The sequence below is a fragment of the Theropithecus gelada genome, chromosome 2 (assembly GCF_003255815.1).
Source record: "Theropithecus gelada isolate Dixy chromosome 2, Tgel_1.0, whole genome shotgun sequence".
Classification (NCBI taxonomy): Eukaryota; Metazoa; Chordata; class Mammalia; order Primates; family Cercopithecidae; genus Theropithecus; species Theropithecus gelada.
The window spans coordinates 157935417-157960743 of record NC_037669.1 but is presented as its reverse complement, the minus strand read 5'-3'; the positions used below and the strand labels follow the sequence as shown (position 1 = coordinate 157960743).

The following is a 25327-nucleotide window of genomic DNA, read 5'->3' as shown; positions in this document are numbered from 1 at the left end:
ATGGAAGCAGTGGCAGTACCTGCAGGCCTAGCTATTTAGGAGGCCCATTCAACTCTGCTTTAGGCCAACTAAAACTGAGCATAAATACATACATACCCCTTACTTGCTGGTTCTGGAGAAATGTTTCAGTGTTTTAATACTTCCTTATAACATTAATTCCAACTTTATACTAGAACCTGGAGACTGAGCCAGCTGTAACTGTGTTAGGGCTTTGGAACTTCACTGAAACATCATGAAATAAAACACATATGTCCAGCTGTTGAATGTTCAAAGACTGACCAGACGCAATAACCAATCATTCATTATGAAAAATAATTTCAATACTGTCATAATATAAAACAAATCCTTTAATTTTTCAAGTGTTTAAAAAAACAATTTTATACTTAAGCCAGCCTTGAAGATAAGCACAAAATTTACCAGTTTACATTTTTTTTTTTTTAAAAAAAAGAATGACAACAACTCAAGCACCCACTCTGTGCATAGCACTATTCTAGGTGCAATAAAAGGGAATCTTAACCTTAGAAATATGAGTTCACTTTCTGGAATGGTATTATCTCCTTTTCCAGAGAGTAAAAATAAATAAAATCACCATTGTTTACTACAGATCTGCCCCAAACCACTTCTGGTTCACAGAAAGGCCAATTTCTGCCAAATTAAAGATGTAATGAACTCAGTTCCTGCTTTCCCAAAAAATACGAAAGCAGAATTCCTTTTCACTGAAAAATATAAACAGTTTTCCATGCAAGGGCAGTTTGCTTCTAGTAAGTATTAAAAAAAAATCGCTTTTTTTCCTCTAGCTTTTCTTTAAATTTTCTTCCTGTAATACTGCCTTTTCTTGTACAAGGCAAACCAGGTATCTTTTAATGCTGTTTTTCCTTTCCTAAGAAAAGCACTGCATTTTGAAGACAAACCATTTCCCAGAGTAGTGACGAAAAATAACGTTAAAAAAACTTTAAAGGTGAGTCACTTACATCACCTTGATAAGTAAAAAAATAAAAAGCAGTTGGCACTAAGATAGCTAATTCCAAATATCTGTGTCTAAACAATTTTAAAAACTGTTTATTTATTTTGTAAGAATGTACCCCTAGTCCAAAGTAACTATGTTTTAAAAAATTTTGGCCAAAAAATTTACAAAAACCCTTTCAGTTCAACCTAATAAAAGTGATTATCTAGAAAATATGCCACATTATTAAGTCTGTCTTAAAAAGTTCAGATTCTAAAGCATTCCTAAGGCACGGTGTTCTGGAAGATGAATGTGCTTCTGTTGGCGCTGTGTTAGATATGAAGCATCCATGACAGGCTTCAAGAGAGCCGCGACAGGAACCTTCCTCCTGATGCTGTGGGATTGGGAGAGAAGAGTCAGACGTAGGCCCCCAGGGCTGCGTGAAACTCTGTTAGGCACTGTACCAGCTGCTGAAACTTGGGCCTCTCCTCCGGATCTAAGGCCCAGCAACAGGCCATCACAGCAAATCTGCAGAGTGACAAAAATGAAAATTTGGACTAGTAAGGATACAGTATTCCTAAACTTTCGGTCAGTTTGATGCCAGTTATGCTGCCTGTCTAAAGGTGGGTATCGAGAGGATGATATATTAAAAATGGATTCATTTTACTATCTGTTGGCAGCTCTAGAAAGAAGCTAAAAGAAATTATTTGGATTACATGTGTGAATTTCAATTCTTCATGACAGCATATCAAAATATTTCAGCAAATACAGAGAGTTCATATAAAAACCTAAAGTACAATCAAAAAAGAACAACCTGTGTTTTCCTGTAGTTAAATTAAGAAAAAGAACTTGGAGGAAGAGAAAGTTTTATCTAAGTTCTATGAACCCTGGATCTAGAGTAAAATCAGTACAAAAGCTGCCACTTTGTCGTGGTGCAGAAACTTCAGGGAGTTCTGGAACTGAGAACATACTCATCTGTACAATCAATCACCCTGAAGAGCCTCCTGTTTATCCCATCCTCATTACATGGCAAGATAAGCTACGTGATAGAAGCAGGAAACAGAAAGCAACTATTTTGCTTACTAGTCCAGATCATCTTCCCTGTATCAGCTGATACTAACTGGCAAGGCAAAATGACAATGAGAAAGGTTTTATAACTACTATGTCCTTTATAATTACTTTATTACTACAAAAGTCAGGTACTCACTCTGTATAGAATAACTGACATAGTATTCAATTTTCTTAGTACACCCTCTCAGACTAATTTATAGTGCTTAGATTATGCACTATAAAATAAAATGCAAGGCATTCTAATATCAAATGCATGAAAGAGTGAATGAATCTCCCTGACTTTGTGATTCTTTATAAGAGTCTAATTTAAATCCAAAGAGTCGTTATTCTTAAAAGGGAAGGCTCTATGTGAATATGGAAACCTGCTCTTTTTCCTTTATTCCAATATAGTAAATGGAATAAAACTCATGCCTTCAAGCTCAAAAAAAAAAACTCACAATTCATCAGGACAGTTGATTGGCTGGGCTATTCGGTAACCATCTTTCAGGTATGCGGCCATCTCGAAGGGGTCAATGTCCACGTAGGGCGTCTGGCCCAGAGTCATGAGTTCCCACAGCGTCACTCCAAAGGCCCACTAGGAAAGGAGCAGGAGCACAATGAGGGGACATTTAAAACAACGGTCAGGGGGCCAGTGCCCACAGCCAGCTACAGTACAAAAAACAGCAGCTCCACTCATGCTTCGGAAAAGTGAAATGTTATTTACAAAAAGAAGTCTATCATACACAGTTAGTTTCCCTTGCTAAGATAAAAAAGAGTGCATCCAATATTAATATTATAAATTCTAAGTAATTAGATCCATTGGAAGTAATAGTTTACTGCTGATTACAAGTTATGTATTATGAATTATGTCTAAGATTCTTCTAATATGAGAATTTGTAACTGTAAATACTATAGCTAGTCTGCATGATTGAGAAGTGGAAAATGAACGGAATTTTAGTCTAATTAAAGGGAAGAGCATCCTCAGTGAAATATGCAAATGAGGGAAATATAAGAAGGCATGGATTTTTACTGTAGGTAAAGTTTTAAATTAAAGGATTAAAATAACTTCCAACCTTGCTTGAGTAAGCGATCAGATTTATTTAAATTCAACATGTAAACTACAGAAAGGAACAGGAACAGTAAACAGTGCCAACAGTGTCCACTCATGGTCTGTTTGGAGCTCCCCATTTTGGCCACTTCCTGGCTGTACTCAGCTCCTGGAGAGCGTGCAGGGGGCAGGGGACAGGCAACATGTCTACACAGAGCTGCCGCCACGTGGCTGGGAAGGACTCAGATCTAGTACATCCACTGATCTGCTGCCAAGTGTGAACCCTGAGGTCAGAACAACTGAACTTGGATGAGGAGGGGGATACCTGTGTACTGTAGTATCAGGTTTATGAGTACCTACAAGTTCGAGGCATTCTGCATTGTTCAATACATTTAATTTCCTCAACAAACCTGTGAGAATCATTGGTAGCTCAATTTTACAGGCGAGAAAACTGAGGCTCAGAGAAATAGCTTGCCCCAAAATACGTATTTTAATGAGTAAAAGAGAAAAACGTGAAAAAAAGAAAAGGAAAAAAGAAAAATACCAAACACGAGTCAAATACAAGTCTATTTATAAAATCTAAGCATGATGTATTAAATTTTAGGTTATTATTTTTCAATAGTAACAAAATCCCAAAATACTTTGTAAAATACACAGATTTTTTAAAAAGCCTTATAATAGTGAACAACAGCTGCATTTTTCCCCCAGAATCTATGCAAACAAGAAAACAATGAAATGACATATTTTAAAATATTTTAGGGCCAGGCACGGTGGCTCACACCTGTAATCCCAGCACTTTGGGAGGATCACCTGAGGTCAGGAGTTCGAGACCAGCCATGACCAACATGGAGAAACCCCATCTCTACTAAAAATACAAAATTATCTGGGCGTGGTGGCACATGGCTGTAATCCCCGCTACTCAGGAGGCTGAGGCAGAAGAATTGCTTAAACCCAGAAGGCGGAGGTTGTGGTGAGCCGAGATTGCACCACTGCGCTCCTGCCTGGGCAACAAAGTGAGACTCTGTCTCAAAGAAAGAAAAAGAAAAAATTTAAAACTGTCATAGAAAGTTCTATATAGAACCAAAATATACTTCAACAATGAAGACAAAATACAGTTTTTCAGACAAATAAAAGCAGAGAGACTATGTTTCCAGCAGACCTGTAAGATGTATGAAAGCAGTTCTTCATGTGGAAAGAAAATATACCACATGGAAATCTGAGTCAACACAAAGAATATAGAGTGTTGAAAATAAATTAATAACAACTGAACATATTCTCTTATGTTAAAATTTCCTTGAGAGACTATTTAAAGGAAAAACAGCCAACAATATATTGTGGGGTTAATAATATACAGAGAAGTAAAAGGTATGCCCACAAACAGTTTGAAGACTGGAAGGGGATGAATGGAAACACTCTATTAAACATGAAATGATATAATATTTTTGGAAAATAGAAGGTTTACATTGTAAAGCCTAGAGTAGGTTTTTTAACCTCAGCACTACTGATATCGTGGGCTGGAGGATTCTTTGCTGTGAGTAGCTGTCCTGTGCGTTGCAGGATGTGTAGCATTCTCCCTGGGCTTAGCCATTAGATGATAGTAGCACATCCTCCAAGCTGTGACAACCCAAAATGCCTCCAGACATAGCCAAACGTCCCTTGGCACAGACAAATGCCCTTAACCAGAGCAAAATTGTCCCAGTTAAGAACCACTGTGTTAGACTGAACAACAACAAAAAATTTTAAATACCAGAAATAAAGGAGGGAACACCATCCTTTAGGACATCAAAAAATACTATGAACAATCCAATTTTATGCCAATAAATTCAGTAACTTAAATGAAATAAACGAATTTCTTAAAATACAAATTACCAAAACACACAGGAATAAACAGAACATCTATATAGCCCTACATCTATTAAAGATACTGAATTCACAATTCAAAACTTTTCCACAAAGAAAACTCAACATTGTTTGGTGAATTCTATCAAACTTGAAAGAAAATACAAATCTGTATTAGTTTCCTAGGGCTACCATAATAACATACCACAAACGAGTAGCTTAAACAACAGAAATTTATTGTCCCACTGCTCTGAGAGCTGTAAGTCCAAATCCATGTGTCAGCGGGGCTGTGCTTCCCTGGAAACCTGGAGGGGGAATCTTCCCTTGCCTATTCCCAGCTTCCTGTGGTTGCCGGCAGCCCCTGGTGTGCCTTGGTTTGCAGCTGCAGCCCTGCAGTCCCTGCCTCTATCTTCACATGACATTTTCTCCTCGTGTGTGTGTGTCTTGTCTTAGGGGGGATTAGAGCTCATCCTAATTTGAGTATGACCTCATCTTAATGTTACATCTGCAATGACCCTATTTCCAAATAAGGTCACGTTCTGAGGTACTAGGGATTAGGACTGCAACCGATTTTTTTTTTTTTTTTGGCGGAGAGGCAGGACACAATTCAACCCATTCATTACACACCCCATCCTACATAAACTTTCAGAACACAGAGGAAGGAGTATATCTCAATCACTTTGACGGCAGCATTACCCTAAATTGTGTATAGTTTCAAAATCTCCACAGAGTCTTGGCGGCTACTAAAATTTCCCTTACACCTACTGGGACATTCTATTCTGCTTAAAAATGGAAAAATGATTTCGAATTAATAGAAGTTAAAGGACGGTGCCTGCTCACATCTAGTTATTTGCCTATCTTTAAAACCTTACTCTATATGAAACTTTTTTCTGAGAAGTAACAAGATCTATATGAAATCTTAATACTGACAGTCATTAGTAAATGCAGTGCTTTGTTTTTAAAATCTTATCCAATTTCCATAGAGAAGGTAGTTCCCTGCACAGATGGAACAGAGCCCAAAGAAATGAAACTGGTCGGAAGGGTGCTCCCATCCCTTCCTCCTGAGATGAAATGATCCATTCAAACTAGATTTTGGAAGAAGAAACGATGGGAATTGGTGACAAGTGCATCTTGACCCTTTGTACACAGGGAATAACCCCATCCACTGACATTATAACACCTTCTGACTATAAGGGACTTTGATAGTAATGTTGGTGGTATTTGAGATCTGGAGTTGAATGTAAGTATCACAGCAGCAATATATATAAGCTTTTAAAAATTACTCCCTTCCCACTGTTTTGTTCACATTATTACTGCCTAACATTTACCTAAGGTTTTCATATTACAACTATAACACTAAAAGACGCCATCGAAAAGAACAGTTAAGCCAAAGGGAACAATGCCGTTTCGTTTCCTTAAAAACTAACAAAAGTGATTAATTACATGTTGGCAAACCAACCCTTAAAAAAATAATCAAGACAAAATGGCACAGAGATGATTTGTGGAAAACTTGCTCTAAAGTCTTCTGATAACTGAACCATTTAAAATTTAGACAGACTTATTCTATAATTTCCTTCTGTTTGACGTCGGTGGAAAGGGGGCAATAAGAAGGTCATGCTGTTCTTTCCAGAGTTTTATGAAAGGCCGTGGCTAAAGAACATTTAGAGAATTACAGTGTTATTCTATTCATCTTATTCCTCTCCCCAGAACATGTGTTATTTTATAGCTTCCATATATAAGATGTAAAATGGTTTTTCCACTAAAACATATATGAATATGACTTGTCAAAAACTATATAAGTAAAATTCCTTTTTTCTTTTAGTGCAGCATTAACTAAAGATGGGGCTACTGAGTTAAGACATTTCCAGTCATTACTTCAGGAACTTACAATGCAAGGCTCACTTCAGTGAACTATAAACTGAAAAGAAAATAATTCCATTCAATTGTAAATTATCTTATCTGACCACAGTGGAAGTATCATCAGGTGTTCCATGGCTAGGCCTTTCTGTTCATATTAGAAACCTTATATCTCTTTCTCATATGAAGACATGGCTGCAGATTACCGAAGTACAATTAAATAAATCTGGGTTAAGTGTTTTATTAGAAGGAGAAGAATTATCTGGGGTGCTTGCTAAAAAGTACAGTTCCCCAGTCCTATCTCAATAATTCTGAAGCCTGGATCACATTATTTAATTATTTATTTGTATTTTTAGCAGAAATCGGGTTTCACCATGTTGGCCAGGCTGGTCTCAAACTCCAGGTTTCAAGTGATCCACCCGCTGTGGCCTCCCAAAGTGCTGGAACTATAGGCATCAGCCACCATGACAGGCCTGGATCACATCACTTTAAACAAAAGTCCTTGGCAGGTCTTAAGAATGGGCAAATTTAGCAAGTAGTCTTAGATATGTTAGCAGCAGTGATCAGACAGTGACGACAGTTTTCATTTATTTTTATTGTAGTACAGCTGACACACAAGAAACTGCACATAAAGTATTCAACTGGGTAAGTTCTGACACACATAAACACTCCTGAAACCACTGCCACAACCAAGGTAAGGAGCATAGCTATCAACTCCGAAAGATTCTGTTTTGATCCTTTCCCTTCATCCCTCCCTACCACCAGCACTACCATCCCCAAGTACCCACTAATCTGCTTTCTGTCACTATATAGTTGGCATTTTCTAGAATTATATAAATAGAATTATTCAAGCTGTATACTGTTTTCCTAGCTTCTTTTACTCAGAATAATCATTCTGAGATTCATCCATGATGCAGCATGTACCAACAGTTCATTCCTTTTTATTTAGTAGTATAGCTCATTATAGGAATACTGCAGTTTACCAGTTTGCCTGTTGATAAGCATTTGAATTATGTTCAGACTTAGCTATTAAAAATAAGGCTGCCATGAACATCTGTGTACAGTGTTGGTAAGAACACGTTTTCATCTCTCTAAGAGCAAAATGACTGAATATGGTACATATATATCAATTTTAAGAAATTGCTAAACTGTTTTCCAAAGTGACTATCCCATTTTACATTCCTGCCAGCAGTGTAAAAGAGCTCTTGTTCTTTCATATCCTTGTCAATATTTGGTATGGTCAGACTTTTCAATTTTAGCCAAACCAACAGTATCTCACTGTGGTTTAATTTTGCATTTCCCTAATGAATGACTAATAATGTTGATAATATCTTTCAAACTTGGAGAGACTATCTTAATATTGAGTTTTCTGACCAAGGCAAAAACGGTGTACCTCTCCTATTGTGTATGTATTCTTTAATTTCTCTCAGCAATGTATTGTGCAGCTCTTTCACTTTTGTCAGATTTATTCCTGAAAACTTCATATTTTTGATGTTCTTATAAACTTTCTTAAAACTTTAATTTCTTATTTTTCATTAAGTGTTTAAAAATACAATTTATTTTTGTACATTGATCTTGCAATCTTTCTAAACTCACTTATTAGTTTTAGTAGCGTTTTTGTATATCATACTGAATGTTCTACATAAATGATCATACTATTCTGCAAATAGTTACTTTTTTCTATCCACTCTTTTCTTCCCTTAGTGCACTGGCTATAACCTCAAGGACAGTGCTGAGTAACAGAAATGATAATAGTGGGCAACCTTGTCTTGTTCCTGATATTAAATAAAAAGAATTCAGCCTTTCACCACTAAATATGTTAGCTATAGGTTTTTCTGTAGATGCCCTTTACCAGGTCTAGAGCAGATGTCCAGAGGGACATGCCTCCTCTTAGATGCCTCTTCAGGTCTGGTGTGTCCCAAGTGCCAAAAAAGGATCTCAGTGCCTCTGGGGTGGGGCGCTGGCAAAGAGCCACTGAGGTGCCTTCCCACCTAGCTGAGAGATGATGTTCCCACCCCAAGAGGCCTGAAAAGCAGAGTACTAAGCCAAAGAGAATTATTCTTGAGTCCTAAGGTTTAATATTGTTTGTTCGGTTAGGTTTTCAACTTATTTTAGATGCATTCATCCTTTCTTCTTTCCTATTTCTTCCCTTTGGAATGAGTATGTCTACCCACTACTTGTCCCACCACTGTATTTTTGGAGCACATAACTTGTTTGCTTTTATAGTTCAGAGCTAGAGAAGAATTTGCCTCAGCATAAACTGTACCTTGAGGTTCATCCATACCGGATTTAGATGATATTTAAATGACACTTTGGACTTAAGACGTTAGAGCTGATGCTAGAATAAGTTAAGACTTTTAGGGCTGTTGGGATGGAATGAATGTATTTTGCATGTGAGAATGACATACATTTTGGAAGGCCAGTGGCAGAATGTGGTGGACTGAATGTCTGTGTCCCTGCCAGCATTCATATGCTGAAACCTTAACCCCCAAGTAACGGTATTAGGAGTTGGGGCCTTTGGGAGATGGTCAGGTCATGAGAGTGCAGCCCTCATAAATGGGATTGGTACTCTTATAAATAAGAGACCACCAGAGAGCTCCCTCACTGTTTATGCCACATGAGGACCCAAAGAGAGGATAGACATTTACGAACCAGGAAAGAGGCTCTCAACAGACACTGAACCTGCTAGCACCTTAATTTTGGACTTTCCTAGACTCTAGAATTATGAGAATTCAGTGTTTGTTATTTAAGTTATCCAGTCTACGGCAGTTTGGTATAGTGGCCCCAATACACTAAGACACCAACTCAACTTCAAACATCAGCGATCTTTAAGCAGAGTGTTACACATGATTGAAAAGTGACTACTTCTGCTATGAACCTGCCCTACGATCTGTGATTAGGAAAGACAGAGGAGCCAACACTGGATGCTAACCAGGCCATTACACGCATCTGTTATTTATGGCACTTTTTGCCACTGCATCAGATGCACGGAGCCAACACTGGATGCTAACCAGGCCATTACACGCATCTGTTATTTATGGCACTTTTTGCCACTGCATCAGATGCACAGACATTACTCCATCAGAACACTGGGGCTATCTGAAGGGAATATTAAACAGAATAAGAACAAGTCTCTTTAAAGGAATGTAAAGAGTTGTTTACAAGATTTTATCGGTAAATTATCCTGAGGGAGAGCCAACGACAGAAAACATACCTAGGTCAACTATTTGATCACAGGACAGCAAGTGCTCACCTCTGAAAATACAGCAACTCTTCCTAAAGTAAATCCATTTATTCCTCATTCTAAGGAAATATTAGGATGAATAAAACAATACCATTAAATAAAACTAAACAATATCTTAACGTTAATATTAAATTTAAAATTTTTATTTCTTTAAGTCTGAAATAATCCTTGCACCTCTAGATTTTTCCTGTCTTTAATATTTATTCCTCTTAATGTGAACTTAATACTTAAATAATTGTTCCAAGATTATTGTATATAAAATCAGCAACTATAAAGGAAACAAATATTAGGAATCTATGCCTTACTCTAAAATTAATAATGAATAAAGTTTTCTATACTTTAAAAAACAATAAGCATCCTCCATAACTCTAGCTTTCTCTTTGATACCACAGTAGTTCAGCAGACTACTCTTCATGGGTATATTATAAATGTCAGACTCTCCCGCTCAGGTCTGCTCAGGATACAACAAGCACTGGGCTTCCTCCACAGCACTGGGCAAATAGGAAGTTAAAGAGTCATACGTAGCAATGTGCTGCAGATGCAGTCTCTGGATAACTTCAGATTTCCCTTTATTTTCTAGGTAATCATTAACATTCAAATGTAAAGGCACAAGCAACACATTTTGATGTGTCCTATCCCCTAAAAACTGTTCAAATACCTTTAAAAGGATCTCTTCATTGCCATAAACCATGCTGACAATATTTGGCATGGAAGTTATTTCCTTGACTTGTTTTTCTTAAGAAAATGCTTCTTAAACACAATGTAATACTATAAAGACAAGAAAACCAGTAAGAAAGAAATTCATAACTGCGGACTCCTGATTACATTTAGTAATCTCCTAATAGAAAGTAGTTCTTAAGAGCAGAATTACGTTAGCTACTATAGTTAGCTAAATAATTCAAAGAACATGTAAATCAAGAGCTCTATTTTCAAAAAAAGGAAAAGAAAGTCACATAAAAAAATTTATGGAGGTATCCACATCTGATGAAAACACAATAAAAACAATATCCAGAAATTCTTAAGAATGCCTACAATGATATCATATCTTAGAATAATATTAGACATTTATAACTAGTCAAATCTTGATGTGCATAGTTCTTAAGCTCAATAGTTAAAAGTTGATGTTAACATAAGAATCTGGACATACTGAAATATTGAATCCTTTCAGTAGAAATTCTGAAAATACAATCTAGAGATGCAATGTATTATTTTTATGATGGAAAACATTAATGTATTTCTAAATAAATTATGTAGAATTTTTAATTATAAAGAAATGCAAAAATATTAAGGATGTCTTAAAGGACAGAGAAAATGTTCCCTCCAAGGCAGCAGTATCATTTGTTGGGTGCTACATTTACATCTAAAAATATGTATTTCACATGTGTATAGACTCTGGTGGAAGTGTCCAAAAATAGAATATTAAATGTAACTTTTAAGCCCCCAACTTCACCCATAAAGAAAAAGTGGTAACAGAACATAATGACTGTATGTATTTCCAACCCAAATGTTAAAAAGCAATCTTCAACATGTGCACTTTAAAATATTTTAAGAATTAAAAAAAATTCAATCCCAAAAAACTAAAAGGCAGGATTTTTACATGAACAGTCACATCATAGTCATGGAAAACAGAAGGGTGTTCCTAGTCCTTTCAATTCCAATTATCTAAAGCAAAGGCAATACACACATATGTGTGTGTAGGATTGTATACACACACACATATATATATGGAAACAAATTTATAATAATCTAAAAAAGAAAAATGTGAGCATTTTCTAGGAGTTAATCACGTTAAATGCAAATCAAAGGATATTTTAACATCACATGCTAAGTATAGCTCAGAAAATTTGGGTCACACAGCTATTTCAAGTAAGTTTATGCCAAAACACACTGAAAGTAGTTATGATGTTAAAGTAATTCTCCTGTTGAGGTGCCTCTTGCAGAGGCAGCTAGCGTGAGGCTGGGGAATCGCTAAGCTACGTGTCATGCCCTGTGCTGCCCAGACTTGTGAACAATTGAGTCAGGGTGGCTAAAATCTACTCCAGAAAACCAAAAGGCAAGATGTTTGCTTGTGCCTTCTCTGTGCAGGCATGCAGAGAACCTAAGAAGAAAAACCCAGATATCCCTGTCAATTTTGCAAAATTGACCAAAAAGTGCACTGAGAAGTGGAAGACAGTGTCTGGGAAAGAGAAGTCTAAATCTGATGAAATGGCAAAAGCGGATTAAATATGCTATGATTCAGAAATGAAGGATTATGGACCATCTAAGGGAGGCAAAACAAAAAAATAAAAAACAAAAAGGACCTCAATGTCCCCAAAAGGTCACTGTCCAGATTCTTCCTGCTCTGTACAGAATTCCGCCCCAAGAATTCAGACCCTGGCATCTCTGTTGGAGATGTGGCAAAAAAGCTAGGTGAGAGGTAGAGTAATTTAAGTGACACTGAAAAGCAGCTTTGCATCACAAAGGCAACAAAGCTGAAGGAGAAGTATGAGAAGGATGTTGCTAACTGCAAGTCTAAAGGAAAGTTTGATGGCACAAAGGGTCCTGCTAAAGTTGTCTGGACAAAGGTGGAAGAAAAAGGCAAAGATGACGAGGAGGAAGAGGCAGAGGAGGAGGATAATGAATAATAAACTTTGTCTGTAATAACTAACTAACTAAATAACTAAAGTAACTCTCTTGTGAAGCTGATCACCATTAAGTTAATGGTGATATTTAAAAATAAAGCTGCCACATGAACAAGCAACTATTTGGTATAACTGCATTCTGATGATGGCAGATTCTTACATAAAATATGTGAACTCCTGCAAAATGTCATAACCATAAAAATAACTATTTCTGATATAATTTGAAATGTTCTGCTTAACCAAACCATGCCATGTATCTTCAACATGAACTTTGCCAGTTAATATCCAGCTGAAGAGACTCAACACTCTAGGAGCATCTTGCTTGGAGATTTATTATTAGCTATACCCTCATTTGTTGAAAGTATATTATCTAACTTAATTTTCACTCTGTAGGTCCTGCAAAATATTTGATCATAAATATTACCAAAAAAACTCCTATCATCACTTAATTATACAATGGTATACCTACACATATATACATTAAATTAAGTAATACAGGCTGGGTGCAGTGGCTCACACCTGTAATCTCAGTGCTTTGAGAGGTCAAGGCAGGAGGATCGCTTGAGCCTAGGGGTACAAGATCTGCCTGGGCAACACAGCAAGCCTCCATCTCCACAAAAAATAAAAGAATTAGCCAGGTGTGGTGGCACACACTGGTAGTCCTAGCTACTCAGGAGGCTGAGGCAGGAAGATCACTTGAGCCCAGGAGTACAAGGCTACACTGAGCTATGACTGCACCACTGCACTCTCACCTGGGCAACAGAGTGAGACCCTGTATCTAAGGAAAAAAAAAGTAATATATATTTTGGGGGCCTCCACTGTGCAAGCAAATAGCACTATTCATCATCTTGCATACCCCTTTGAAATACAAGCTATCAATGCTCCTTTTTCTAAGAGAATAATAAAAAAATTTCCAACCTCTTCAAATTACACGAAATACTTAGAGATTATAATCTAAGAATTATCTTCCATTTTCTGCCCATCGAACTAGTTTTGGTTCACCACCACAACTGCCATCTCATTTCAGCAGTGGCAACTATACTATATTTCAATAAGTAACAAAAATTTTAAATCAACCACTGGAAATAAAAAAATTAACATCCCAAAGAGACAAGTGAATCCACCTTTTAAATCAACTATGGAATAAAATTTTCAATGTAAACACTAAGAAAAGTTTCTTTTACTTTTCTACATTTAAAAATGTTTAGATGTGAGCTTTCACTAAAGGAGTAAATTTGAGAACCACGCTGCTCTAATTCAACTGACATTATGTTTTAAAATTACGTTCTACAACCAAAGCCAAACCGATTCCTCCTGCCTGCCCCCCTTCCCACTCCATGAAAATAGCTTTGCTTAATGTAGAGCTAGTAAACAGTTCCAGATACAATTCAAAATTTCTGAATAAAGATTTGGCAACTCTAAAACCAAAAACCTTATCAAAGGGTAGAACTAGTCCTTCCTGTCATTTAGTACAGCAGCTGTGCATTGGTCCAAAATCAAACTCAGCTTTCCTTTCATATGTCATTTGAAAAAAATCAAAATCAAAACCAAAAATGTAACCCTTCTCTCCCTAAAAAAAAGCCCAGGTTCTCATTAGATAGCCATTAAAAGTATCTAAGCTGCTCTGCATATTTGTACTGCTTTACTTGGTATGTTTAACTTCTAGACATTCATGCTAGAGAGACATTTTTTCTTTATCATCAAAGCTCTGGAAAAACAGACCAGGATTAGTACCCCACTGCTCTACAAGCTGAACCCTGGGATTCAGTGTCCAAGAGTCTGGTTTTATTTTCCTCATCCTGGCCCACCATGCCCCATGCCTCTCTGGCTAGGAGAGGCTGCGGACAACATGAAACAGGTTGTCGTCATTCAGTGTTAGCTTCTGAGACTGCTGTGTGAAGCAGATCACATCCCTTCTCATAATCATTCATATTTACTTTGTTCATCTCACAAGTGTCAGATAAACTGAGAATAGTTTATCTTGAGTTAAAACAAAGTATTTTGAAGATACATACAATTAAAGACCTTGTTAACAAAATTAGCTGGGCATGGTGGTGCACGCCTACAGTCCCAGTTACTCAGGAGGCTGAGGCAGGAGAATCGCTTGAACCGAGGAGGTGGAGGTTGCAGTGAGCTGCAATCGCGCCACTGCACTCCAGTCTGGTGACAGAGCGAGACTCCGTCTCAAAAAAAAAAAAAAAAAAAAGTTTAAAATTTGTGTAAGTAAATTGCATTTACATTAAGTGAACACATTTTATCAAAATACTTCGTATGTAAATGGAGCAATATATCTGTATTAGTCCCTTCTCACACTGCTATGAAGAAATACCCAAGACTGGGTAATTTATAAAGGAAAGAGGTTTAATTGACTTATTTCTGCATTACTGGGGAGGCCTCAGGAAATTTACAATCGTGACGGAAGGAAAAGGAGAAGCAGGTACCTTCCTCACAGGGTGGCAGGATGGAGTGAGTGCAAGCAGGGGAAATGTCTGATGCTTATAAAACCATCAGATCTCGTGAGACTCTAACAGCATGGGGGAACCCGCCCCCGCCATGATCCAATGATCTCCACCCTTGGTCCCACCCTTGACATGTGGGGACTATGGGAATTACAATTCAAGATGAGATTTTGGGTGGGGACATAGCCAAACCATATCAATATCAAATAAAACATAGTTTCCAGAAAGGAGAAAAAAAATTTACTTAGTAGTTAGAGTTAATGAAAGGATTTTTCCCCTTTCTCAAATTATTCTTATTTTAAGGATTTTTAATCAGAAAATCTGGGTCTGGGTCACAGCTCCTCTCCATAAGTCGTTCAGTAAAGAAATCTTAGATCATTTCAATTATTGACTCCAGTGAACTGAATGGTAGCCCCAAAGATATGTCCATGTCCTAATCCCCAAAACTTGTAATTACCTTATATGACAAAATGTGATTAAGGACCTTGAGAGGAAAAGTTTATTCTGGATTATGTAGGTGGGTTCTAAATCATAGGCAGAGAGAGTTTGAAAGACATATGTGAAGAAGATGGTATGAACTTGGAACAGAGAGATGGAATCACAAGCCAAAGAATGCCAACAGCCACCAGGAGCTGAAAGAAAGGACTGCTTCTCCACTAGAGGCTCTGGAGGGAGCCCAGCCCTGACTACACCTTGATTTCAGACATTTGGCCTCAGAAGTGAACCATGAGAGACTATACTTCTATTATTTAAAGCCAACAAGGTTGTAGTAATTTGTTACAGCAGCCACAGAAAACTCATACACCGAGGAAATGAGTATATACCAATTAATATAATTAATTAGCATACAGTAATACACGATTTAAAGATTAATCCTTAAAACATACAGACTTTGAAGCAAAAGAGTATCCCTAAATTATAAAATATAGAGACACAAAATACAATGATACAGTAAGCCCAATTCTTACAGTTGAAGCTTAGAAGCAAATTATTCTACAGGACTTTACATGTAACACAAACTGATTATCACTGAGTGAACATAGGTGGGACCCTATAAGCAGAAGTTCTACCTAATCCCTAAATATTCTGCAACAATAATAAAGTCTAACAGGCAAGAGACAGGAAAATAAATTATGCTTAGTCTTCCAAATAAGACTAAGAAATCAAGTGACAGAAATATTAAATGGCTCTAAAACATCCACAAGTGAACGTGGCTTCTGAAACTATGCATCACTAAGTACAAAGGACCCAACTATGGTCTGGCTAAGTGGGCAAAACCACCCAGAAACTTGACAAAAGGACGAGGATGACGTGGGGAATTACAAATTTTACGGGCCATAACACTTAGAAGAGGTCATCTGAAAAAAAGAAAACACCTTTATGATCTGGAAACGATTTGGTCTGTCTCTTAAATAAGAAAAAAAAAATAATGAAATTACTGTAACCTCTCTGAGTCTCAAAATCCTCACCTTTAAAACTGGGATACCACAGCCTCCCTCCTAGTGTTAATAGTGCTCCTGTCACCGGGCATGGTGGCTCACATCTGTAATCCCAGCACTTTGGGAGGCAGAGGCAGGTGGATCAACTGAAGTCAGGAGTTCAAGACCAGCCTGGCCAACATGGTGAAACCCTGTCTCTACTAAAAATACAAAATCAGCCAGGCATGGTGGCACATGCCTGTAATCCCAGCTACTTGGGAGGCTGAGGCCGGAGAATCGCTTGAACCTGGGAGGCAGAGGATGCAGTGTGCTGGGATGGTGCCACTGCACTCCAGCCTGGGCAAGAAGAGTAGAACTCCGTCTTTAAAAAAAAAAAAAAAAAAAAAATTGGTGCTTCTGTCAGAGCAGTACTGTGAGGATGAAATGAGATTACACACAGTGCTGGCCTATGGTCTGGGTCACAGCTCCTCTCCATAAACTGGCTGATTGGCAGCTAAGTACACTTGCTTTCTGGATAAAAATTTCCAGGAACAGCTAGCAGATTTTTTAAAAACCCAAAAGACAAAAACAGTAAAACATTTAGAAACAGAAAGCTATTTCTCTATTCTTTTGCTATCTGGGGGTCTCAGCACTTACCACATCACTAGCGCTAGAGAACTCGTTATTAACCAGACTTTCAAGAGCCATCCAACGAACTGGCCTGTTTTCATTGTCCCCCAGACAGTGATAGTCCATGGGGAACAAGTCTCTGGAGAGGGCATTGTCTGTGATCTTAACTTGAAGTGTGTCATCAATGCTGAAAAGTAAAGACATGAACATCAAATGCAATCAAGAGTATTAAAAAGTAGGGATTACCACCACCCTTAAATACAACACAAGTCCCACTGTGACTTGCAGAGAACCCCAAATCCAGGAAGCACTCTACATCAAGTGACAGCGTAAAGCTCATGGCACCTACACACAGTTCCTAGCAGCCAGGTCTTTGTGGATGACTTCCCTTCTGGCCAGGTAGCTCATTCCACAGGCAATCTGAATAGCCATGTGTACCAGGTCTTGTTGAGAAATTGCCTGTGGTAACAAAAAATGACATGGTTTGCAAATAGCACACAAATATGATGGCACTTTCTTACTTTATTTCATTCCACAATCCTACACCATCCAAATATACTGCTTTAAACCTACACACTGAATTTTTAAAAGCTATTTCTTGACCAAGAATATGTTCCCATATATCCCTGTACTTATATCAACTATAGTCCTTATTATTCTATAATCTACCATTTACTCTGTCACCTTTCATCTGTTAGATGTATCTCCCCAATATCCAGCACACAGAGCAGCTGCTCAATACATCTGCTCAGTGAATGCTGAGTTCTCAAGGTAATATTTCAAATGTTTACAATTCAGTAATCTTTTTTCCCCCAAAACAGTAGTTTTTATTAGGAGATTCTCTCCTCAGGATTATTTTCAAATTAACAGAAGTCTAAGCCTGGTGCAGTGGCTCATGCCTATAATCCCAGCACTTTGGGAGGCTGAGGTGGGAGGATTACTTGAGCCCAGGAGTTTGAGACCAACCTGGACAACATACTGAGGCCCTGTCTCTACACAAAATTATTTTTTTAAAAATTAGCCAGGTATGGTGGCATGTTCCTGTGGTCCCAGCTACTCAGGAGGCTGAGGTGGGAGGATTGCTTAAATATGGGAGGTTGAGGCTGCAGTGAACTGTGATCACACCACTGCCCTCCACCCTTAGTGACTGAGATGCTGTCTAACGAAACAAAAAACAAAAAAACCCAAAGTACAAGCCCCTAGCTTTTTCTGCTGACGTGCTCCTCTAGGTGGATGACAGTACTTGGGGTGGAGGAATAAAATCCTTCCCCAGGTAATGCAGATGAGCCACAGGCTCTAACCACTTGTTGAGAATCCCAGCTTTAGTCTTGCAATTTATAAAGCATATCATACATATTAAGCCAAATACTCAATGCAGCCTTTGAACCCATTTTCTCCTGGCAACTATAATAACTATACTACTATAAATCCTAAAGCAACTTAATTGGACTACAAGATATAGCAGACAGCAAAAAACCCACTAGGCTTTACTACCACTACCATCATAATATGCATGGTATCTGACCTTTGCTTCATAGTTATAAACACAAGCAGGGAAGAGAAACACTCTTAGATGACTGCCAACTTACAGCCAAGCATATTTACAATACATCCAATTACCTCCCACAATCTAGACCTCTGGTCATCACCAGGCTTTGGTATATATAGTATGAACCAAATGGCTCTAGAAAGTCTGTTTCCATTCCTAAGAGGAAGATCTAGGACAAGTACCCTCAGTTATCAGGAAAACACCTGAGATGGCATTACAAAGGGTTTGAGTTGATTATGAATAAGTACACAAGGAAAATATAAGGAAAACTTCAGCATCAGCACAGTGTAAGCCTCAAGGCAGGAACATAAGCCAACATTTTCCTTTAAACCAACAGGTTATAAATGTCTTGTGGTTCATTTGAGGTTCTTTTTTGCAGGCCTTTAAACAGTTTATATTCAAGAACGTTAATATCTACTTTCAAAGACATTATCAGAAACTACTGGTAAATAATTGGTATTTGGGCAAATTTTTCTCACCTGTGGATTATTGGCCTCTACTAACTTGCACTGCCGTAAAAACAATTTAAGATTCCCCCAATTCATGTAAGGCAATATCACCATGGGCTTTTCTCCTTCTTCTATACACACATGAGTAATGGGAAGAAGATTTCTATAAAATAATAAAAAATTGGGAGAAAGACAAAGGAATCCAAAATGTTAGGGGCTTATTCTAATAAAAATAATCTAAAAACAAAATCCCCAAAATACTTAAAAACATGATTACCATTAAAAATGTAAAACTATAAGTGCTCTGTATTTTAAACCAGACTTAAGTGTTCCCCATATATGTACATATATCGCCATATATGCACATTCTTGGTAGGGCGAAGTCATAAACTCAAAGTTGCTTCCCGTGGGCTGGATTCTCTGAAGGCACACTCTAACCACACCGTATCTTTACTCCAAAGGGCAATTCATCAGAGACATCTAAAAACTGTCTTGCCCAAGAGTGTATTATGATAATAAAATCCCATTTACTCCATATCACACATGAAAAAGAAAAAAAAAAAAGGCCCAATCCAGACTGTGGTCAAGAATATGATCATCAAAAAGGTCTCTAAAAGGCTGAAACTGCCACAAAAGCCAAAAAGTCCTTAGCTGGTCACACTGGATTTAGAATCAGATTTTTGAATCCTAGATTTACCAGTTACTATCTGAGTGACCATCTGTCTCTTGGCTTTGGTTTCCATTCTTATAACATAGGGACCCCACCAACCATAAAAGGTTGCTGTGATGTGCAAAATAAAACCAAGCATGTAGTGGACAATCCTGTTCCTATTTTAATTTCTATGGCATACATACGTACATTTCATCCTATTGTCTAATAATACCTCCTCCACTGACATCTGGAAATAACTGCTAATTTTTCCCAAGGTTATATAACTTTTTACATAATTATATCATTTTCCCCACTAAGCTAAAAATTGCTAGAAGACAAAAACTAAGGTAAACTCAATTTTTACACCCAACACTTTGTATTCTATGCTATATAAAACAAACATTTAATAACAAATAACAGTAACAAATAGCCTTAAAACATTCCTACTCCTTAACTTAGCAAATTCTGCTTCTAAGGATGTTTAATAAGGAAATACATCAAACATAAAAAAGCTAGTTAATGAACAAGGATAGTTAATGTGATATTAGTAAAAAGTAGCAAACAGCTTGAATGTTCAAAAGTAATGAAAGAATAACAGGATAATATGTCACAATTGGTCACGATATGAGAATATGAGTAAAAGCTTATCTTATAAGAAAGATACAAAATTCACATTTGCAAGATAATTATAAAAATGGAAAAAAATAATAATAAAGGTCTGCATAGAAATATGCAAAGAGTTGAGTTGCTTTAAGTTGTGAGACTATAAATAATTTCAGCCTTGTTTTCTGCATTTCCTAAAAATTATCTTAATTGAGCATGTATCACTTTTTAAACCCCAGTTATAAAACCGTGGCACAATCACCAATGCACAAGTGGCAAAGCTGTGTGCTCCCCTCATATTTGCAGAAGTTGCTAACATGGAAAGCACTGACCCTGAGGAGGTGGGAAAATGAGGACTTAGAGATCAGTAAACCTGTAACAGGCAATCTCTCTATAACCACTTGAGTGGCAGCGATTAGGAGTTCCAGTTTATATGCAAGGAAATCCACGCTGGGAGAGAAAGTTTAGGTAACCTGCCAAGGACAAAGAGCAAGTACAAGGAGGAAAAAATACCATCTTCATCTGATTCAATAATCTTTGCATTCCCCCGGACCACCAGACTTTCTCTCCAGAGGAGCAAGGGAGATCACATGGGAGATTACAGAGCCCCTTTCCACCAACTCCCACGAACACCAAAATGACTACGGGTTTACACTCAGGATTAACTTGGGCATACCATGATTTCAGGGTAAACACTGTTGCCCAATCTATTTAACCCACCAAAGATTACTTCTGTTTCTTTCTTTGTGACTGAAATTCATTTAGCAGAGTTAAAGCATTTTATCCATTAGATTTGCTGGATGAGGTCAAATCTTTTATTCCACTACCATAGGATTAAAAATCCACTGGTAGAGGTAACAAACTTCATGAAAATGTTTCAAAGTACAAATGGCTGTTTTTTATTCTGCCCATTTTATAATGAAAAGGAGGATAAAGGGGAAGGTCTGGATCTCTAAAAAGAGTAAATGAAAGCAGGAGGTGCTATAGAGAAGAACGAAGGTAGAGGAAGGGTAGGTTCTGTGGGGCTTGATGTAGGAACTGCCTCTAATTCTCAGTCTTTTTGAGGGTGCTTGCAGAGGGAGAGCTGTGAGGCATTTGGTGGAAGTGTTCACCATCAGGCATCCCTGGGCCAATGAAGGGGCCAAACCACAAGCAGAAATAGCTCAAGAGTACTTTCACACGAAGCACTTCTAATGAAATTAGAATAGGTTGATATCTTTTATTTATACAGCTATTTTCACTTATAATAAAATTATTTTCATAAATTCCAGGGGAAAAATGTGTGAAAAGAAAGGATTTCAAAATGCTTTAAAACACCTCAATACTTGTAAAATCCTTAACCATGGAATGTTAAAACATGAAGCAAACATGCTGTATTACATACCACAACCAGCTACAAAGGTAAAATCTGAAAACAGGTGTCTTTTCTTGCTGAATGTATTGGGTTTGCTTGATAAATTCTATAATATGATCTCTGAAGATCATTTCATTTTCATTCTTTCTACCTAACACAGTTCCAAGTGCAAAATGGGTACTGAATGAATTAGAATAAAAGAATGAACAAACAAATACGTAAGTATAGCTATGAATAGTCTATACATATCAGGGATCAAAATCAAATGTGTGATAGGCCCTGGTCACCTTAAAAATGAAATGAACTGCTACAGCAAATGGAAAGAATAATATACTTTCTACATATTGACAATGTGTTTTATTCACTGTAACCAGGAGTCCTGCTATCACCTCATAGAAGGAAGAACTATTAAGCATAATCAAGCTATAACCTACCTTTACAAGACTTTTCTCAAGGACTGAATGCCCAGTATCAAATAACCCCAATTTAGTATGTCATGTCATTCCCTAAGGACCTCCTGAGACTACTAATTCATCCTGGTGGGATGCTGCAAAACCTTACAATCTAAAACTGCATGAGACACAACACGGCAAATGCTTGCACTGAGCATTTTTCAGCCAAGGCATCTTTAGGGCTACAGTGAATATAAAACTGTTTCTTGGGAAAATTCTGGCTTTCTCTACACTTATCCCTGCTACTCATGTCTGTGCTGAGGTGATGTAAACCTTTCACTGGGGTAAAAACATTGGCTAGGTACCTAAGTAATAGGGTAACAGTATACACTAGGATTAAATACCTTTGGCCCTTCTCCCTAGAGTCAGTGTAATAGACCATTAAGCACTTTCAACACTGCCAAAAAGGACAATATTCCAACTGTTTCCTTCCCTTCTGCTACTGCGATTATCAACTTTTAGCGTTTCCTTCACCCTTGGTTGCCCAGAAGCTAGGAGATGTTTTATGTTCAGTTACAGTAAAAATATTTGTTCTCCTTACTGCTGGCTTATTGGTTTTCTTTTCTACCACCACAATGCCAAAAAACTCAGTTTCATTTTCATTATCATTTTATTTATCTTACTGTGGCTACATTCTTTTTAGGTCCTCAAATTCTTTTGAATATGAACCAAAATATAACCAAATTCAAGAGTAAGACTCTGGGTAGTCACCTTATTTTTCAGCAGAACTCAAGGAACTGTCTAAATTATACAGAAACTAAAATGTATTTTTTCAGAAGCCCATAAACATCTTCCAACAGGGATGACCACAGTTCTATTTTTAAACATATGTGATCGAATTTTCAGCAGACATACAAATTATGTTGACTCTACATAGTGCTTTAAAAAAAACTTGCTCTAATGTTGATACTGTCACACATTATGATGTTATATTTAAGCTGTTTCTGGCTCAAACGGTAGAAGTTTTTGTTATAGTTCTGTGAACAGCACCAATATCAGGCCGGGTGCAGTGGCTCACGCCTGTAATCTCAGCACTTTGGGAGGCCAAGGCGGATGGATCACGAGGTCAGGAGATCGAGACCATCCTGGCTAACACGGTGAAATCCCGTCTCTACTAAAAATACAAAAAATTAGCCGGGCATGGTAGGGGGCGCCTATAGTCCCAGCTACTCAAGAGGCTGAGGTAGGAGAACGGTGTGAACCAGGGAGGTGGAGAATGCAGTGAGCTGAGATGCACCACCACACTCTAGCCTGGGTGACAGAGCGAGACTCCGTCTCAAAAAGAAGAAAAAACAAAAAGAAAAAGGTCTTCATACAGAACTATAAGTATTTTTTTAAAATCATGCCATGGCATAATGATTGTATACCAGAAATTAGTTAAATAAAATGCTGTACATCCATTCAGTGGACCACTATGTAGCTTCTTTAAATGGCTATATGGATTTACAGTTGCCAACATCAAAAGTCAGATACATTGTTTTGTTAAATTAAGAAGCATGTTAGTTTTGTCAAAGACAACAATGGTATTATGATTATAAAGAAAAATGTATTCTTTTTATTGAAAATAAATGCTGGATATGCAATAAAAGTACTCAGATGTCTAATTTATGGTAAAATATTTATATACACGAATATATAGATACTAATATCTAGAGATATAAATCTCATAAACATACACAACACAGAAAATATGGCAAAATGTTAACTATCATTGCATCTAGAAGGAAAATTTACTCATGTTTATTATACTTGACTTTGAGGTCCTATACGTTCAAAATCTCATAACAAATATTTTTTAACATATGTAAACAATCATCCTATTTTGTAAAGGGAAATATGCACATAAAATGTATAAATTATTTCTGGAAAGATTAGCTAGATTAGCTATGATTATCTAGATGTGGGCTTACATACTATTCTTTGTTTTCTTTATACTTTGTGTTTGTTAAGTTTTGTACAGTGAGAATGCATTTCACTTTTATATTCAGAAAAAAAAAAAAAAATTAAGCTATTCCACAAAGCGTTCAATTCAGAAGTCATCACAATGTCCTGCACATAAAAATGATGCAGCATCAAGTGTTGCCACGCTCAACACCAAAATGCTGGTGGTTTCTCCTCTCACCTGTGATGAAGACCTCGCAGCTTACAACTTTCAGTGAGCATCATTGTCACCTGAATTTCAGAAGCTTGATCTATATATAAAGAAAAGAAATTGTCTTGAATAATAATACTACATATATGGCATTAACATTTTCTGCTATTAGTAAATAATTATCTTGGACTATAAGGTAGGTAGGTTTTCATTATAAGTTACAGGTAAATCTAAATAGATCTAGATAAAAATTCTACTGCAGTCTCATTAAACAAGTCAATTTTCCCAGAAATTTTTATATTAAAATCAATTAAGTTTCCATAAACAAAGCAGAAAATGCAATAACATACTGGAAAAATATATGCAACACATAAGGCATATATATTGCTAACTTCCTTTTTTCCTATTTAAATAGCTCATATAAATCAATAAGGAAAAAATTTGAAAAAGAGGCAGAGGATATAAACACACAGTTTACTGAGAAAATAAAAAACAAATGACACACAATACAAAACGACTGATAGCCTCAGTCCTAAGTAAAGAAGTGAAAATTAAACCAGTAGATGCCATTTCCCCTGTCAAATTGAAACACAAAAAATTCCACTATCTACTATTGAGAGTTTTGGCAAGAGTGTGAGAAAACAGGCTCATCAATAGTACCTTGGATAGACAGAGAAAGCAACATGTAACAAAATTTTGAAATGCAGATATACCTTGCATCATCAATCTCACTGTTAACAGATACAGTCACAAAAGCTCATCTATGTATAATGTAACAAGAGCACTGTTCAGTGGCAAAAAACTCAACCACCAAAGTACCCATTAACAAAGAACTAATTAAACTGACACAATGGGATACTATGTGGCTACTTTTAAAAAATGAGATAGGGCTATATGTACTGACGGAGGAAGATCTCTAAAGTATATTAAATTTCAAAAACAAGGTACAACTTGTGTTTACATATCCTAATATTTCTTACATATTAAGGAATTGTTTATGTATGATGGCTACTTTTCAAGATGGGAGAATTTACGTTTTCTATTCTGTTTATACTTTCTAACCCAAC

At 37.0% G+C, this 25327-nt stretch overlaps 1 protein-coding gene across 2 annotated transcripts in view; it reads right to left on the bottom strand.

The window, feature by feature from the left end:
- Positions 1 to 329: 329 nt before the first annotated feature.
- Positions 330 to 25327, bottom strand: part of RYK (receptor-like tyrosine kinase) — a 92708-nt gene continuing 67710 nt past the window's right edge. The window contains exons 10-15 of one of the 2 annotated variants that reach the window (XM_025377401.1): positions 24291 to 24360; positions 19138 to 19270; positions 17459 to 17568; positions 17137 to 17296; positions 2452 to 2588; positions 330 to 1471 (exon numbers count right to left, since the gene is read on the bottom strand). In XM_025377401.1, coding sequence (XP_025233186.1) covers positions 1360 to 1471; positions 2452 to 2588; positions 17137 to 17296; positions 17459 to 17568; positions 19138 to 19270; positions 24291 to 24360 — 722 coding nt within the window. In that variant the 3' untranslated portion in view covers positions 330 to 1359. The remainder of the gene's footprint in view (positions 1472 to 2451; positions 2589 to 17136; positions 17297 to 17458; positions 17569 to 19137; positions 19271 to 24290; positions 24361 to 25327) is intronic. The other variant, XM_025377400.1, reaches the window with a different exon arrangement.